The following is a 19,280-nucleotide window of genomic DNA, read 5'->3' on the forward strand; positions in this document are numbered from 1 at the left end:
GTGTGCTGGGGGAATTGTGCGAGGGGGAATTGTGCAGGGGGGAATGTGTGCTGGGGGGAGATGTGTGCTGGGGGGAAATTTGTGCTGAGGGAAATGTGTGCTGGGTGGGGGAATATGCGCTGGGGTGGGGGGTGAATGTGTGCTGGGGTTGTGGGTGAATGTGTGCTGGGTTGGGGGATGAATGTGTGCTGGAGGGATTGTATGCTCCCGGGGAAACCGGTCCTGCGGTGAGTGCGCAGCTGGCACAGTACCTGGCCAGGCTGCCCATTCACTTGATCCGGGTTTCCCTCAAAGCTGGGCTGCTGTAGTTGGAAGGATTCCTCTTGCCCACCTCTGTCCAGGCAGGGCCTCGGGGACTTACATGGCTACAAGACGGGCCACAGTGGTCTTAAACCGGTCAAAGATGTAGCCAGTGGGGAAGGTCATGAAGTTGTTTATGAAGGTCGCCAGTGTGAAGATGAGTGAGAACCTCTCATCCTGGGCTCTGCAGTCTGAGGAGAGGAAGGGGAAGGGGAATCTCAGACACCCATCTCCCATCCATCCCACCCTCCTGCCAGGTGGCCACCCAGCCACGACTCCCCTCTAGGGCAGCCTCGTCCATACTGGAACGCTTGCCTGATGGAAAGTTCTTTCTTATGGTGGAAAGTTCTTTCTCAAGCTGAGCTGTAATGTGACTCCCCCTAACCACTCTCAAAACGTCCCTGAGCGGTGCAAAGAGTCTGCGCTCGGTTACCAACTGAAAGGTTGGCAGTTCAAACATACCCAGAGGCTCCGCAGAAGAGACACCTGGTGATCTGCTTCCGTAAAGATTACAGTCAAGGAAACCCTATGAAGCTCAGTTCTACTGTGTAACACAGGGGGCGGGATCAACTTAATGGCAATAGGTTTGGTTTTCTGGTGAGGAACTACCACCTCACGATCTGGCACTTTCCATCCTAGACCAAGTCTCTCCCTCTCACCGAAAAAAAAAGGCTGGCTTGGGACCAAAAAAACCAAACCTGGTGCTGAAGAGTCAATTCTGACTTATAGTGATCCCATAGGACAAAGTAGAACTGCCCCATAGGGTTCCCAAAGCTGTAAGCTTTATGGAAGCAGGCTGCCACATCTTTCTCCCGCAGAGCAGGCTGATGGGTTCGAAATGCCAACCTTTTGGTTAGCAGCCAAACAGTTAACTGGTGCGCCACCAGGGCGCCAGCCTCAAATTCTCCAGAGAATTCATCCTCCTCACTGCCCTTACCAGCCTGCTCCGTGGCGTTGCCCATCAGCTCGGCATTCGGTTCACACAGGTCCTCAAAATAATGCTCCATTTTGAAGACAAACACCAGTGAGGCCCAGCCAAAGAGGATGCCTGCAAAGCCCAGGCATTCCAGCAGCCCCGTCAGCAAGGTGGCTACACGAAGGCACAGGCCCTGGACCGCCATGACCTGAGGTGATGTGAGTTCTCGAATCACACCTGCCGCCTCCTGGAATGACCACAGGAGCTACAAAGTCTTGGTGTCTGCACACTTGGAAAATTCCTTCCCTGCAGGCAGCAACCTGGCTCTGGCTGCTTCAGGCTTGGGCAGGAGCCATTGGTAGGCGAGTCTCTGGATTCTGGAAAATAAGGCAGAGGCTGCTTAGCACAGGATTATGGGAAAGGTAGAGATGAACAAAGGGGTCTTTGTCAGGTGGAGGAAGGGGATGCTGGTCTTCCAGCAAGAGGAGGCCAGCTGTTAGAAACAGCTGCAGGAAGCATTCCCGAGTGAGCACCCACCACTGACACATGGACAGCAAATACTTCCATACATCCTCTAATGCATTAATTCCATTTGAGCCTCACAACAAACTGGGCAGTAGAGAAGGCAGGTATTACAGGCAACCTCAGGAGTCCCTAGTAGCAAAACAGTTAAGCAAAAGGTTGGCAGTTCGAGTCTACTCAGAGGCGCCTAGGAAAAAAGGCTTGACCATCTACTTCCAAAAAATCAGCCACTGAAAACCTTATAGAAAAGGAAAGAGGCCCCAGATAAGCAAAGCATTACTGAAGAAGAAGAACAAAGTAGGAGGCCTCACACCTCCCGATCTCAGAACCTACTATACAGCCACGGTAGTCAAAATAGCCTGGTACTGGTACAACGACAGACAGACACATAGACCAATGGAACAGAATTGAGAACTCAGAAGTAAATCTATCCACCTATGGACAGCTGATCTTGGACAAAGGCTCGAAATCCATAAAACAGGGAAGAGATAAATGCCCTTACCAGCCCTTTAATAAACAAGGCTGACAAAACTGGATATCCATTTGCAGAAAAATGAAACAGGATCTTTACCTCACACCAGATACAAAAACTAACTCAAGATGGATCAAAGACCGAAATGTAAAACGTAATATAAAGATCATGCAAAAAACAATAAGGACAAACCTAGGGTCTCTAAACTGTGGCATAAATAGACTATCAAACATAACTAAAAATGCACCAACAGCAGAAAATAAACTAGATGACTGGGACTTCTAAAAATCAAATACTATGCATCAAGACTTCTCCAAAAGAGTAAAAAGAAAACCTACAGACTGGGAAAAAAAACTGGCAATGACATATCTGACAAGGGACTAATCTCAAAAATTTATAGAAAACTTCAACAACAAAAAGACAAACAATCCAATTTAAAAATGGGCAAAGGACATGAACAGACACTTCACCAAAGAAGACATTCAGGCGGCCAACAAATACATGAAGAGATGCTCACGATCATCAGCCATTAAACCTGTTGCTGTCAAGTTGATTCCAACTCGTAAGGACCCTATACGACAGAGTAGAACTGCCCCATAGGGTTTCCAAGGAGTAGCTGGTGGATTCGAACGGTCGTCCTTTTGGTTAGCAGCCAAGCTGTTAACCACTGTGCCACCAGGGCTCCTCACTAGCCATTCAAAAAAACACCAAACCCACTGCTGTTGAAGTTGATTCCAACTCATAGCAACCCCATGGGGTTTCCAAGGCTGTAAATCTCTACGGAAGCAGACTGCCACATTTTTCTCCCGCGGAGCCACTGGTGGTTTTGAACCACCGACCTTTTGGTTAGCAGTCGATCGCTTTAACCACTGCGCCACCAGGGCTCCTTCATTAGCCATTAAAACAAGCAAACAAAAAAACCAAACCTATCGCCACTGAGTCAATTCCAACTCATAGTGACCCTACAGGACAGAGGAGAACTGCCCCATATGGTTTCCAAAGAGCAGCTGGTGGATTCAAACTGCTGACCTTTCGGTTAGCAGCCGAGCTCTTAACCACTGCACCACCAGGGCTCCTCATTAGCCATTAGAGAGATGCAAATCAAAACTACAATGAGATACCATCTCACCCCAACAACAGTGGCACAGATCAAAAAAAGAGAAAACAAATGCTGGTGAGGTTGTGCGGAGACTGGCACTCTCATACACTGTTGGTGGAAACATAAAAAGGTACAACCACTGTGGAAAATGGTATGGCACTTCCTTAAAAAGCTAGAAATAAAAATACCATATATGATCTAGCAATCTTACTCCTAGGCATGTGTCCTAGAAATAAGAGCCGTGACACCAACAGACATATGCATACCCCTGTTCACTGCAGCATTATTCACAATAGCAAAAAAATGGCAACCTAAGTGCCCATCAACAGATGAATGGATAAAAACTGTGGTACATACACAAAATGGAATACTATGAAACGTTAAAGAATAACCATGAATCTGCGAAACATCTCACAACACGGATGAAACCTGGAGGACATTATGCTGAGTGAAGTAAGTCAATCACAAAAGGACAAATACTGTATGAGACCACTACTATGAAAATTCAAGAAAACGTTTCCACACAGAAAAAAGTTCTTTGATGGTTACCAGGGAAGGGAGGGAAAGGGAGAGGAATCACTAACTAGATAGTAGACTCGTACTAACTTTGGTGAAGGCAAACACAATACACAATATGGGGGAAGTCAGTACAACATGACCAAGGCAAAGGAAGACAATGAGAGTTACACAAGAGTAAAAGGCAGCAGAAGTAAATACTGTTACATAGACAAACCTGCAATAACAGTAATAACAAACAATAATGTATGAGTGAGTGGTTACCTAGGTTAATATGTAAGCTGAACAAGTGTGAGATAGCATATGGGAGTACACCCACAAGCATACGTAAGTTTGGCAGTGGATATTATTACGTACATATTTGTATGTGCTGCAAATATATCCATCTATATAATAAAGCACACAGGGGGCGGTTATGAAAACTTCTTAACCAAAACCAAACACCTCGAAGGACTGAGTCACTAGGCTTGAGGGCTTAGGACCATAGTCTCGGGGGACATCTAGGTCAAATGGCATAACATAGTCCATAAAGACAATGCTCTACATCCTACGTTTGTGAGTAGCAACTGGGGGTCTTAAGAGCCTGCCAGCGGCCATCTAAGATACAAGTATTGGTCTCTTCCCATCCAGAGCAAAGAGTGAAGAAAATCAAAGACTCAAGGAAATAATTAGTCCAAAGGACTAAACGACCACATGAACCACAGCTTCCACCAGCGTGCAACCAGAACTCGATAAACTAGATAGTACCTGGCTACCACTGACAACCGCTCCAACCGGGATCACAATAGAAGGTCCTGGATAGAGCGGGAGAAAAATGTAGAACAAAATTCAAATTCATAAAAAAGACTAGACTTACTGGTCTGATAGAGACTGGTGGAACCCAGAGACTATGGCCCTTAGAAACCCTTCAAACTTGAAACTGAACCCACTCCCAGAAACCACCTTTCAGTCAAACAATAAAATCAAACCAAACTTGTTGCTGTGGAGTAGATTCCAACTCATAGCGACCCTATAGGACAGAGCAGAACTACCCCACACTGTTGCCAAGGAACAGCTGGTGGATTCGAATTGCCAACCGATTGGTTAGCAGCCGTGCACTTAACCACTACGCCACCAGCGCTCCAGTCAAACAACAGACAGGCTTATAAAGTGAACAATAACATCCGTGAAGAAGATGCATCTCAGAACAATCAACTATATGAGATCAAAAGGGCAGTATTTGTCCAAAAGCAAAGTTCAGAAGGCAGGAAAGCTGCGCAAATGGAAACGGGGCCCCAGGGAGGAACGGGAGAGCGCTGACACATTGATGAGATAGCAGTCAATGTCACGAGACAAGCTGTGTATAAACTGTTGAACGGGAAACTAATTTGCTCTGTAAACTATCACCTAAACCACAAAAAAAGCTCCCCTCAAAAATAAAACCTTGTAGAGTACAGTTCTACTCTGACACACATGGGGTTGTCAAGAGTCGGTGGAATCTACGAGACAGCAACTGTTTTGGGTTTTGGCTACAGACAACCTCAAGTTACAGATAAGATTATGACTGACCCAAAGTTACGTGGGCCAGCAAGGGGCAAAGCAGGGACTTCGGACCCCAAACCCTGGAGACTGTCAATTAAATAAAACAACAGCCACATCAAACCAGGGACAGGGGAGAGACTCTACATACGTTGCCATGAATTCTCACAACAAGCCGGCAGAGTTGGTACTTTATTATCTTAAGTTTACTAACACTCAAGGACATTTCAACCTGACCAAGGTCACAAGGCCAGTTAGTCATGGCCTATGCCAGTCTGATGCCAAAAAAAATCCCGACTCCGCACACGAACAATCACGAACGCAGTATTCCAAGACCCAGGTCCTGGCCTCCCCATACTGCCCCAGGCCCGTCAGCTTCCACCGGGAAAGGGCTGGAGATCGCCCCCTGTCCCCCAGCATTCGGTCAGCCGCCCCCCTCCCCCAGGAGGCGTCCCTAGGAGTGGGCCGGGGACCCCTGCCCATCGCTCTCCCCCCTGCCCCCAGGGCCTCGCGGTCTGGGTCTCCGTCCCCTATCCCGCCTCTTACCAGCCGGCTCCACACCGCACTCTCAGTCTCTAGCTCGCCCACCGCCTTTTGGATTCGCGGGTCCCGCGGCCCCACCCAGGGCCCCTCCTCAGCCCGGAAGGGGCTGGGACAGGCAGTTCCCCTACCTTCTTCCTTCACTTCCTTCTGCTTCCCTCTGGAGCACCGTCTCCTGCGCTCTTTTTGACCCCCCACCCCCACCCCGCCCTTTGGGTCTTTGCTGTTTTTCCACCTCTCTTGCCTCTCTTGCATGGCTAGTGGTTAAGAGCTACCGCTGCTAACCAAAAGGTCAGCAATTGGAATCCACCAGCCGCTCCTTGGAAACCCTACGGGAAAGTTCTATTCTGTCCTATAGGGTCGCTATGAGGACTCGACGCCAGGGGTTTGCTTTGCTTTGCTTTGCCTCTCAGCCTCCCTGCCTTTCAGCTTTCCCCTCACCCTCCTCTCTCCCCTAACCTGGTTAGATTAATAATGTTAGCACACAGGCGGACCCTCAGAAATGGTTACAAACTCACAGCACACACAGACAAAACGCAGAGACTGCGACGTGCACACACACACACATACCCATTCCATGTGCTTTACCTCGACCATGTGGGTCAGCTTGGAACTCAGTTTTCCCTTTGGCCCACCAGCTGAAGCCTCCCTCCCACAGGAGCCAGGAAATCCCAGCCACAGAATCCAGGAGCCAAGAACCAGGACTGCAGGCTTTTCAGAAATCATCTCTTAAAGGGTTTCCCTGTCTTTTCACCCCCAAGGACCTCTCTGATTACTCCCTACCTCACTCCCAGCCGGGGTTCTGAAAGAGTCTACCAGCTAGGCTTCCTTGATTAAGTATTCATTCATTGCCCCATTTTTTATTAATCAAAGACATATCTAATTGCCTATCGCAGTTTCTGATCAGCGTGAGCTGGCCGGCTTCACCAGCTGTGTTGCTATCCTTCCAGCCCAAAGCAAGTCTTCCTTGGCCTGTGTGACCATTTCCCCGTCAGAAGCTCAATTTCGGGGAGGACTTTTTGAATATTAGACAGTCTGCAGATCCCCATGCCTAGCTTCCTGGATCCCTTGGGGGGGCCCAAGGATTCAAGCTATTCCCAGCCCATTCCTCTTTTTAAAAAGGAAGAAATAAAGACTAAAGCAGTGATTTACTGTCAACCTGTGAGGGCTGCGGGAGGTCAGTACCAGGAGATGTTTTCTACTTCACAACTAAAACACAAAGGATAAAGAAAGTATGTGACTACCCAACTAAGGTCCTGGTGTGAGGTGAGGATGGCTCTGTTCCACTAATTACACACCCTGGAAGCAAGCTCTGTGACTGCCACACAAGTAAGATAAGGACTATCTTAGCTCTCTAGTGCCGCTATAACAGAAATACCACAAATGGATGGCTTTAACGAACAGAAATTTACTCTCTCACAGTCTAGGAGGCTAGAAGTCCGAATTCAGGGCGCCAGCTCCAGGGGAAGGCTATCTTTCTCTGTCGGTTCTGGGGGATGACTCTTGTCATCAATCTTCCCCTGGTCTAGGAGTTTCTTAGCTCAGGGACCCCAGGTTCAAAGGACGAGCTCAGCTCCTGGCACTTCTTTCTTGCTGGTATGAGGTTCCCATCTCTCTGCTCACTTCTCTCTCCTTTTAACTCTTGTAAGATTGCTCCTTAGAAGCAACGATGGCAAGACTACGTCTCACGTACTTTGGACGTGTTGTCAGGAGGGATCAGTCCCTGGAGAGGGACATCATGCTTGGTAAAGCAGAGGGTCAGCGAAAAAGAGGAAGACCCTCAGCGAGATGGATTGACACAGCGGCTGCAACAATGGGCTCAAGCATAACAACGACTGTGAAGATGGTTCAGGACCATGCAGTGTTTCATTCTGTTGTACGTAGGGTCACTGTTAGTTGGAACTGACTTGATGGTACCTAACAACAACAGGAAGATAAAATGTGATGCAGGCCTCACCTCAGGGAAACTTCCCTTACATTAGATCAGGGCTGTGACCTGAGTAAGGGTGTTGCTTCCCACCATAATCCTCTTTAACATAACCTAATCTTGCTTCACTGACCACAGACAGGATTAGGATTTACAGAACACAGGAAAATTACATTGGATCACAAAATTGAGGACAACCACACAATACTGGAAATCATGGCTGAGCCAAATTTTGGTGGAACACAATTCAATCCATAACAAGGACCAAACCCAAAAACACCTAAACCAGTTGCTGTCAAGTCAATGTCCACTCATGGCAACCCCATGCGTGTTGGAGTACAACTGTACTCCATCGTTACTGTTCTGTGCCATGAAGTGTCAATTTCAACTCACAGCAACCCCAAGTGACAGAGTAGAACTGCCCCACAGGGTTTTCTAGGCTGTAATCTTTACGGGAGCAGATCGCCAGGTCTTTCTCCCATGGAGCCACTGGGTGGATTCAAACCACCAACCTTTCCATTAACAGCAGAGCACTTAACCATTGTGCCATCATGGAGCCTAACTGTGCTCCATAGGGCTCTTGTTGTTGTTGCAGCAGAAAAGAACTGCACTCCATAGGATTTTCATGGCTGTGACCTTTCAGGAGCAGATTACCAGAACGCCAATCCTTTCATTCCAAGGCACCTCTGTGTGGCTTCGAACTGCCAACTTTTTCATTAGTGGTCAAGCACTTAACTATTTGCACCACCCAGGGACTCCTCCATAAGGTTGTTTTGTTTGTTTGTTTGTTTGTTTTGGTTTTTTTGAGTTTGCAGTGTTTGCAAACACGGTCACCGGGTTGCACCCACACGTGAATAAAAATTTATTCATTGGTGTAGTTTAAGTAAAAGTTTACATTTCAAGTCAGTCTCCCGTACAAAAACTTATACATACACTGTTACGTGACCCTAATTGCCCTCCCTATACTGTGACAGCACACTCCTCCTTTCCACCCCTAATTCCCCGTGTCTATTCAACCAGCTCCTAAACTCTCTTGGCCTTCTCATCTCATCTCCAGACAGAAGCTGCCCATTTAGTCTCATGTATCTACTTGAGCTAAGAAGCACACTCTTCACAAGTATCATTTTATGTCCCACAGTCCAATCCAATCTTTGTCTGAAGAGTTGGCCTCGGAAATTGTTTTCGTTCTGGGCTGATAGAGAATCCAGGGGCCATGCTTTCCGGGGTTCCTCTAGTCTCAGTCAAACCATTAAGTCTTGTCTTTTTACTAGAGTTTGAGTTCTGCACCCCACCTTTCTCCTGCTCCATCGGGGACTCTCTGTTGTGTTCCTTGTCAGGGTGGTAATTGGTGGTAGCCAGGCACCATCTAGTTCCTCTAGTCTCAGGCTGATGAAGTCTCTAGTTTATGTGGCCCTTTCTGTCTCTTGGGCTACTACTTTCCTTGTGTCTTTGGTGTTCTTCAGTCTCCTTTACTCCAGGTGGTTGGGACCAACTGATGCATCTTAGATGTCTGCTTGCAAGCTTTTAAGTTCCCAGACGCCACTCACCAAAGCAGAATGCAGAAAATTTTCTTAATAAGCTTTGTTATGCCAGTTGACCTAGATGTCCCCTGAAAGCATGGTCCACAGGCCCCTACCCCTGCTACTCCATACCTCAAAGGGTTTGATTGTATTCAGGAAACTTCTTAGCTTCGGTTTAGTCCAGTTGTGCTGACTTTGAAGTGCTGTCCTTCCCTTCACCTAAGATAATTCTTGTCTACTATCTAGTTAGTGAATAACCCTCACCCTCCCTCCCCACCCTCATAACCATCAAAGAATGTTTTCTTCTGTGTTTAAGGTTTTCAATGACTGGATTATCAGAAGTAGATTGCCAGGCCTTTCTTTTGAAAGGTGGACTTGAACCTCCAAACTTTCGGTTAGCAGCTGCACACATTAACCATTTGTACCACCCAGGGACTTGTAGAATGAAGACAAGTCCAGGCTGCAGATGGTGCTGGGTTCTCAATTTTGCAGGGAAGGAGACAGAGCCAGAGAAGCAGCTTTGGGAGAGGACTTCAAAGGAACTCAGCCAAGGTCACTTGGCCACTTCGTAGCAGTATCTGCCTGACATCTAAACTTGGGCTCTTCCTGTCTTAACAACAAGTAGTGGGTATTAGAGAAAATAAATCTTTTTTTTTTTTAAAGAAAGAAAATTAATTGATGACAAAGACTATAAAAATATAGCAGCCCAGGACAAACAGAGCTTAAGATGCAAGATTTTCAATTTTACTGCAAGACACTCAGATGCTGAAATTAATTCAAGCCTCATCTCCTGCTCTGGCTTACATTTTGGTCTCCCTGGAATCTGAGGGATCAGTAAGTGTGGAAGTAGCAAGAGAGGAACAGAAAAAAGTCAAAGCAAAAAGAGAGAGAGATTTTAGAATGTAAATCTGCAGGAGCCTTCAGAAAGGCCCAGCTGGCCGGCTCTCAGCACATCCGGGACTGGAGTCCAGGACCCAGGACAGGTCGCCCAGGGCAATGTGCACCTTGGCTTACCTCTCTCTTGGTTCTCAGTGCCCCCACCTCACACCTCATCAATGTCTGCAGAAGGCAACACCTCTGGTAACACAACAGTCTTACTGAAACTCTGTTGGGAGAGAATATTAAACTATTCTCTGGACCATCCCAGTCTGATTAGGTTTGAGTTCCAACAGCTAGCAGAGGCAGAAGCTATTCCGATTACTCTCATGCATGGCTCACTCCAGTGAGGATTAATGTGTAACATCAGAGGACTGATTATAATAAGGACTGAAGGCATGCACGATGTCTTCATTCCTTCTCTCTTTGCTTCCTTCCTTCCCCTTCACCCTGCATCTTTTTTTATTGATTGATTCGCTCCACAAATATACATGGAACATCAAGCTCTGTGCCAGGTGCTGGGATACAGAGAGAGAAGAGATTCAGTGTCTTCCCTCAAGGAGCTCGTTCTCTACATTGAGAGACAGACAAACAAGCCCAAGATTTCTGGAGTGAGGGGACAGTCTTCTAAGCAAAGACCAGTCAAAGGCATGTTACCATGACGGAGCAAGAACATTCAGAAACCAGCTAGAACAGAGAGTGGTAAGACTTAAGGCTGGAGTGGCCACCTAAGTGATGGAGTTTGGACTTCAGCCCATATCAGCCCATCATGTCCTATGATTCTGCCCCTTAATATCTCTCAGGTCCATCCTTGGCCACTGCCCTATTCGTTCTTCATCTCTCACCTGGGCATTACCTACCTCCTTCCAAGCCATCTGCCATTCTACTGCTTGAGTCTATTTCCACGGTTCCTACTAGATGACAGTACTGAACTACTCAAAACCCTTCAGAGGCCAGAGGTTCAGTCAGCCAGCTGGTGAGGGCCAGTCCAGACTCTGGGGATACCAGCTGTCTTAGTCATCTAGTGCTGCTATAACAGAAATACCACAAGTGGATGGCTTTAACAAAGAGAAGTTTATTCTCTTACAGTCCAGTAAGCTACAAGTCCAAATTTAGGGCGTCAGCTCCAAGGGAATGCTTTCTTTGTCAGCTCTGGAGGAAGGCCCATGTCATCTGTCTTCCCTTGGTCTGGGAGCTTCTCTGCACAGGAACCTCAGGTCCAAAGGATGTGTTCTCCTCCCGGCGCTGCTTTCTTGGTGGTATGAGGTTCCCGTGTGCCTCTGCTCTCTTCTCTCTTTTATATCTCAAAAGAGATTGGCTTAAGACACTATCTGATCTTGTAGACCTCATCAGTATAACTGCCACTAATTCATTTTATTACATCATAGTGATAGAGTTTAGAACACATAGGAAAATTGCATCAGATGATAAATGGTAGACAATCATACAATACTGGGAATCATGACCTAGTCAAGGTGACAGATATTTTTGGGGGACACAATTCAATCCATGACACCAGCCATGTGACGTTGCACTGGGGGCAAGAGGGCACAGGGAAATGGGTCTCTTCCATCCTACCCAAGTAGTGGTGCTGGGGGGCTTTTCCTTCCAAGCATCAGCACGTCTGGATATCCCAGGCCCTGCCCTAAGGATGCTTTTGTGGCAAGGATGAAGTGGATATATTTATTTATAAATGGTGTGTTGCATTTGTTCTTCATCTCCACTCTCACTCCCTGATTCTGACTCATGGCGACCCCATGTGTGCAGAGTACTCCATAGGATTTTCAAGGCTGTGGTCTTTCAGAGATAGATTGCCAGGCCTTTCTTCTGAGGCACCACTGGGTGGGTTTGAACCACCAACCTTTCTCTTTTTTTTTAATTACTTTTTTTTAAATTGTACTTTAGATGAAGGCCCACAGAACAAACCAGCTTCTCATTAAACAATTAGTACATATATTGTTTTGTGACATTGGTTACCAACCCCATGACATGTCAACACTCTCCCTTCTCGACCTTGGGTTCCCTATTAGCAGCTTTCCTGTCCCCTCCTGCCTTCTAGTCCCTGCCCTTGGGCTGGTGTGCCCCTTTAGTCCCATTTTGTTTTATGGGCCTGTCTAATCTTTGGCTGAAGGGTGAACCTCAGGAGTGACTTCATTACTGAGCTAAAAGGGTGTCCGGGTGCCATACTCTTGGGGTTTCTCCAGTCTCTGTTAGGCCAGTAAGTCTTGTCTTTTTTTGTGAGTTAAAATTTTGTTCTACACCTCTCTCCAGCTCTGTCTGGGACCCTCTATTGCGATCCCTGTCAGAGCAGTCAGTGGTGGTAGCCAGGCACCATCTAGTTGTGCTGGACTCAGTCTGGTCGAGGCTGTAGTGGTTGTGGTCCATTCGTCCTTTGGACCAATCTTTCTTTTGTGTCTTTGGGTCTCTTCATTTTTCCCTTGCTCCTGAAGGGGTGAGACGAGTGGAGTATCTTAGATGGCTGCTCATAAGCTTTTAAGACCCCAGACGCTACTCACCAAAGTAGAATGTTGCACATTTTCTTTGTAAACTATGTTATGCCAATTGAGCTAGATGTTCCCCAAGACCATGGTCCCCACAGCCCTCAGCCCAGTAATTTGGTCCCTCAGGGAGTTCGGATGTGTCTATGGAGTTCCCATGACCTTGCCTTGGGCAAGTTGTGCTGTGAACCGCCAACCTTTCGGTTAGTAGCAGAGCACTTAACTGTTTCTGCCACCCAGAGACATCCTGGATATATTTGTTTATTGTTAGTTGCCATTGAGTCGATTCCAGCTCATGGCAAAGCCATACGTGCAGCATAGAACTGTGCTGCATAGGATTTTCAAGGCTGTGACCTTTCGATCACTCATTCTCTGGGCCAACCAAAGGATTCAGCAACTCCCCCAACACCACAGGGGAGTAAGGGGCAGGGCCAGGATATAAACTCAGATGCTCTGACTAGAAGCTAATGCTGTTAATGGGTTTTCCACCCAACCTCTCTGAGGGGCCCCCTCAAACACTGGGCAGAGCCTGAGCTCTAGAATTGGGTTGACATGGGTGTCTATGATTAATATTACTTATAGAAATGAGGAGTGAGTACCTTGTTTCAGAAAAAAAAAAAAACAACCATCAAGTCAGTTCCAACTCATGGTGACTCCATGTGTTACAGAGTAGAACTGCCCCGTAGGGTTTCCAAACCCATTGCTGTCGAGTCAATTCCAACTCATAGCGACCCCACAGAACACAATAGAAATGCCCCATAGGCTTTCCTAGGCTGTAATCCTTATGGGAGCAGACTGCCACATCTTTTTCCAGCTGAACGGCTAGTGGGTTAGAACCACCGACCCTTCAGTTAGCCACTGAGCATTTAACCACTGCGCCACTAGGGCTCCTTCTCATAGGTTTACTTGGTTGTAATCTTTACAGAAGCAGATTGCCAGGCCTTTCTTCTGCAGTGCCACTGGGTGGGTTTGAACCATCAACCTTTCAGTTAGTAGACAAGCACAAACCGTTTGCACCACCCAGGGAACGCTCTTTCAGAAGGCATCGTTAACTAGAATGATACAGACGCGGTGCTTCCGCAGCCACCCTCAGGCCTGTGTCCCCCAGCCCTGCTCACCCAGCCACCCACACCCACCACATGCACACTCACAAAAAGAGGAAAGGGCTCCAGGAGGAGGACAGGATTCCTGCGTGAAAACAGCTGTCCTGAGATAATAAGAACTGGAAAGAGCTGGGGCCAATGGAACGCTCCGTTGTGGGGAAAGGTAGAGGGAAGAGCCTGGAAGTGTCCCTGGTGCTGAAGGATAAGGGGGTGCCAGGGATTAACTGGGAGAAGGCAGAGGAACTGGGGAGCCCAAGATGATCCTCTTGGCTGGCCCAGCTGTTCCTCTCTATCCTTCCTCTATGCATTGGTCCAAGAGACCAGAAGCAAGTTTGCGGAGAAATTAGGGAAAGCCCCATCGGGATCTGTAGATAAGGAAGCAGGAGTTCTGGGGTATAGCCCCAGCTCTGGAGCCCTAGCTCGCCCATCTTGAGCATCTTGCCCTCTTGGGGCCTTGGTTTCTTTATCTGTGAAGCAAGTGCTGACCCCCTCTCCACCCTGGCTTGCTGTGATGCTAGAGGAGAGCAGGTATCTGTCGCGGAGTTCAGTAGGCACCTCTAGATGCTGTCCTCCCTCTCCCTCCACGGGGAAGGGCAGAAAAGACCCACATGGTGAGTCAGCCCCCAAGGAGTTTCTGCTTGGAAGCTGAAATGGCCTGACAGTGACTCAGAAACCACGGAAGTTCCTGAGGCTGATAGACTCATATAGATTGTACAGGCAGCTCTCTCCTCGTGGGCTACAAAACCGCAGGACAAGCTGTGACCACACTTAAGGAAAGAGCTGTGTACTGCAAGATGGTTTCTGCCCTCCAAGTCTTAAAGCAAACACAGACTTGATTCCCTTTGAGATAAAGTTGCTTCTGGGGCAACAGGGATCCAGCAAGCCTCAAATGTGTCCCTTCTGCCTACAATTTGCCTCAATGAAAACAACCTCTGGAGTATTAATAATGGCAACAGTAATGACAACTACTTACTGAGTGCTGCTTATGGGCCAGGCATTGTGCTAAGATATGTGTATATATATATATGTATTTTTTTTATCATTTTATCTTTACCACCACCCCCATAAGATGGATACTATCATTATGCTAAGGGTCCTTGGGTGGCGCAAAGGTTTACATTCAACTACTAACTGAAAGGTTGGTGGTTCAAACCCACCCAGCGGCACCATAGAAGAAAGGCCTGGCAATCTACTTCTGTAAAGAGTACAGCAAAGAAAACCCTATGGAGCTCAGTTCCACTTTGTAACACATGGGGTTGTCATGAGTCAGAACTGACTCAACAGTAATGGGTTTGGGCTTTTTGTTATCATTATACCCACTTCAAAGATGAGTGATCTGAGGCCCAGAGAGATAAAGTAACTTGGTCAAGTCACACAGCCAGTAAGTGAGAAGAGACAGGCAGACTCCAGAGCCTGTGTCTTAACCACTACACTCTAGTGCCTCTCCTCCTGTGCTGCTGTCATCCTCCCTCAGGAAGCCTTCCTTGACATGCCCTTTCCCAGAAGTCATCTCTCTCTCCTCTTAAATCTCACGGCATACCTTTTCATGCCATTCATATCATTCTTTGGATATCTCTCTTGGACTACCCTGGTGGTGTTTCTTCCCCAGTCCCTCCCTGGGAGCTCTGTTGTGATTAGGTGTGGAGGAAATGACCCACACTAAACAAACTCATGAGAGACTGATCAATAAACCTGAAATGCAATTTATTAATTTACACTGAGAGATGAAACCACCCAGCAGACAGGACTCCTGAGGCTGACTGGTCAGCACAATCTCTTTCAGGAAGGATAGACTTTTGGGAAAGGAAATCAATACCAGAAGGTTCTTTGTTCAGTACAAAGTCAGAGAGAAGGGAGTTGATGGACTGACACTTTGGTGAAGTCTGACACACCCATCTATAGCTTCCCACCTGCCAAGGGCCCAGAATATCCAAGGCAGGGAGCCATCTGGATGTCCTCTCCTCTGGACAGTAGTGGATTTTTCTAGGCCCTATGAAGACCCTACCTTTCTGGCTACATTTGTTATGATCTTGGCTAGCTTTTGCTTGTTTGTTTAGGTTAATTTCTGCATATTTAATAGAACTAAAAGGCAATTTCCCATTGAGACCCACTGAAGAATAAACAATATATACTAACTGTATTGCCCTTTGCCTTCACCTGCATGTTAGCACTGCATTCACACATTCCCTTACAATGGAGGGACAATGGAATGGTAAAAAGATGGACTCAGAAGATAGACTGTCTGGGTTTGAATCCCAGCTCTGTTATTTATAAGCTCTGAAACTTCGACAAATTGCCTAAGTCAGTTTTGCCATCTCTAAATTGGGGATAATAAACCCGTTGCCGTCAAGTCCATTCTGACTTACAGTGACCCTGTAGGACAGAGTAGAGCTTTCCACATAGGGTTTCCAAGGCTGTAATCTTTACAGAAGCAGACTGCCACATCTTTCTCCCACTGGGCAGCTGGTGGGTTCAAACTGCCGACCTTTCGGTTAGCAGTCCAGCGCTCAGCCACTGCACCCCCAGCACACCCCCAGGGATAATAATAGCACCCACCTAATCATTTGTTGAGAGAATCCAATGAATTAATACACATAAAGTGCTTAGAACAGTGTCTGGCATCTGGTAGGCACTCAATACTTGTTAATGATTATTAATAATTCACTTGATAGATGAAAAAACTGAAGCCCAGAAGAGATAAAAAGTCAACTAAGATCCTAACAGCCAGTAAGTGGTGAAGCCGTAATTCAAAATCAAACTCGCTCCCTTCATGTTCCAAAGTCTTTCCCAAAGCCAGTTTCTTAACCTTTACCCGTCATCAAAATCACAAGGAGCACTGGTTTAAAGATGCAGATACCAACCCACCTGAATTAGGCAAAATTAAAAAGAACCAAAATATCAACATCTGGCAAGGATGTCAAACAACTGGAGGGAGTAAACGGGTGCAGCCACTTTGGAAAACTACTGGCAGGTTCTAACTCAGGTAAGAGGGCGTTTGTGGCTCACTGGTAGAATTCTTGCCTTCCATGCGGGAGACCCGGGTTCGATTCCCAGCCAATGCACCTTGTGCACAGCCACCACCTGTGGGGGCTTGTGTGTTGCTGTGATGCTGAACAGGTTTCAGCAGAGCTTCCAGACTGAGACAGACGAGGAAGAAAGTAGACTTTCTGTCTACTTCTGAAAATCAGTCAACGAAAACCCTATGAATCACAGAAGTCCGATCCACCACTGATTATGGGGATGGTGCAGGACCCGGCAGCATTTTGTTCCATTGTGCATGGGGTTGCCACGAGTCAGAAGCCAACTCAACAGAGGCTAACAATGACAAAAAGTAAGTTAAACAAATGCTTACTGTATCAGTCAGGGTTCAACCAGAGAAACAGAACTTATATATATATATGGAGCCCTGGTGGCACAGTGGTTAACAGCTATGGCGAGCTACGGCTGTTAACCAACTACCAGCTGATCTTTGGAAACCCTATAGGGCAGTTCTACTCTGTCCTATAGAGTCGCTATGAGTCAGAATCAACTCGATGGCAAATCCATATATATATATGGATTTATTCCAGGGATTTGGCCTTACTCAATGGTGGGAGGTGGTTAAACAGTCTTGCAAGGCTATTGTCTTTGTATCTCATGTTGGACCTTGAGTTCACCAGGTCAGGCAGTTGGAAACTGAAAATGGATGTAAAGCAGGTGACGTCAAGAGCAGGCCAGAATCCACAAGTGCTAACTGGAACCCACGAGGATGGACCGAAAGCCAGAAACCCATGTCAGGTCTTGCTCCTTCTGTCACTGTGGTGTGGGAATTTTGCAGAAGCAGGATCCTTCTCCACAGAGCTAAACACGTGCACACTCGGCCCAGGAGTAGGAGAAGCCAAAGGAGGAACTAGCAGCTGCTTCAGGCCAACAAGGTCTGTCACCCAATTAGCAACAACATGGGTAAGCTACAAAATAGCCGAAATGGCTGCTGCTTCCCTTCTGCCCTCACTGCACAAACACACAAGAAAGAGAATTCAACCTGGTCAAGTTGGCACATCCACCACACCTACACTACTATCAAGCAATTCCACTCCTAGATACCCACCCAAGAGACATAAGTGCATACGTTCACAAAAGAATGTTCATAGCAGCTTTATTTGTAACAGCCCAAAATCGGAAACAGCCCAAATGCTCATCAGTAGAAATATGGATAAACAAATTGTCCTATATTTATACAGTGGAATACTACTCCACAATAACAAGAACAAACCATTGGTGCACACACCCTAGATTAATTTCACAGATATGATGTTGAGCAAAAGAGCAAAACCAGACAAAAGAGTATGTTGTTGTTGTCGTTAGGTGCCCTCCAGTTGAGTCCTACTCATAGTGACCCCTTGTACAACAGAACGAAACACTGCCCAGTCCTGCACCATCCTGACAATCCTCGCTGTGTTTCAGCCCATTGTTGCAGCCACGGTGTCAATCCATCTCCTCGAGGGTCTTCCTCTTTTTCCCTCGCCTTCTACTTTACCAAGCATGATGTCCTTCTCCAGGGACTGATCCCTCCTGATAACATGTCTGAAGTAGGTGAGACATAGTCTCACCATCCTTGCTTCTAAGGAGCATTCTGGCTGTACTTCTTCCAAGACAGACTTGCTCATTCTTCTGGCAGTCCAGGCGATATTCAATATTCTCTGCCAACACCATAATTCAAAGGCATCAATTCCTCTTCGCTCTTCCTTATTCATCGTCCAGCTTTCACATGCATATAAGATTGAAAACTCCATGGCTTGGGTCAGGCACACCTTAGTCTTTAAAGTGACGTCTTTGCTTTTTAACACTTTAAAGAGATCTTTTGCAGCAGATTTGCCTGATGCAATGCATCTTTTGATTTCTTGACTGCTGCACAAAAGAGTATATAATGCACAAATTCTACTTTTATGAAGTTCAAGAACAGGCAAAATTAATTAATGGTGATAAAAGTCAGAATAATGGTTAATTATTTCTGGAGGGGGAGAAGTGAGTTGATTACAGTGGGAAGGGGTATGACGGAGCCATGTGGAGTGTCATGGATTGAATTATGTCCCCCAAAAAATGTGTGTATCATTTTGGTTAGGTCATGATTCCCAGTATTGTATGACTGTCTACCATTTTGTCATTTGATGTGATTTCCCTGTGTGCTGTAATTTCTATCACTATGATGTAATAAAATGGATTAGTGGCAGTTATATTGATGAGGTCTACAAGATTAGATAGTGTCTTAAGCCAATCTCTTTTGAGATATAAAAGAGAGAATCGAGTAGAGAGATAGAGGACCTCATACCACCAAGAAAGCAGCACTGGGAACAGAGTGCATCCTTTGGACCTGAAGTTCCTCCGCTGAGATGCTCCCAGACCAAGGGAAGACTGATGCATCACAAGGACCTTCCTCCAGAGCCGACTGAGAGAGAAAGTCTTCCCCTGGAGCTGGTGCCCTGAATTCAGACTT

At 46.7% G+C, this 19,280-nt stretch overlaps 1 protein-coding gene across 2 annotated transcripts in view; it reads right to left on the reverse strand.

Annotated features, from left to right (window-relative positions):
• Positions 1–1,421, reverse strand: part of SLC43A3 (solute carrier family 43 member 3) — a 30,707-nt gene extending 29,286 nt beyond the window's left edge. Inside the window, exons 1-2 of one of the 2 annotated variants that reach the window (XM_004389251.1) lie at positions 1,238–1,421; positions 362–491 (exon numbers count right to left, since the gene is read on the reverse strand). In XM_004389251.1, the coding sequence (XP_004389308.1) occupies positions 362–491; positions 1,238–1,421 (314 nt within the window). Of the gene's footprint in view, positions 1–361; positions 531–1,231 lie in introns of both variants that reach the window. The other variant, XM_023743137.1, reaches the window with a different exon arrangement.
• Between the last annotated feature and the right edge of the window lie 17,859 nt (positions 1,422–19,280).

This window comes from Trichechus manatus, unplaced genomic scaffold (assembly GCF_000243295.1).
Source record: "Trichechus manatus latirostris isolate Lorelei unplaced genomic scaffold, TriManLat1.0 scaffold00236, whole genome shotgun sequence".
In the NCBI taxonomy this organism is placed as follows: Eukaryota; Metazoa; Chordata; class Mammalia; order Sirenia; family Trichechidae; genus Trichechus; species Trichechus manatus.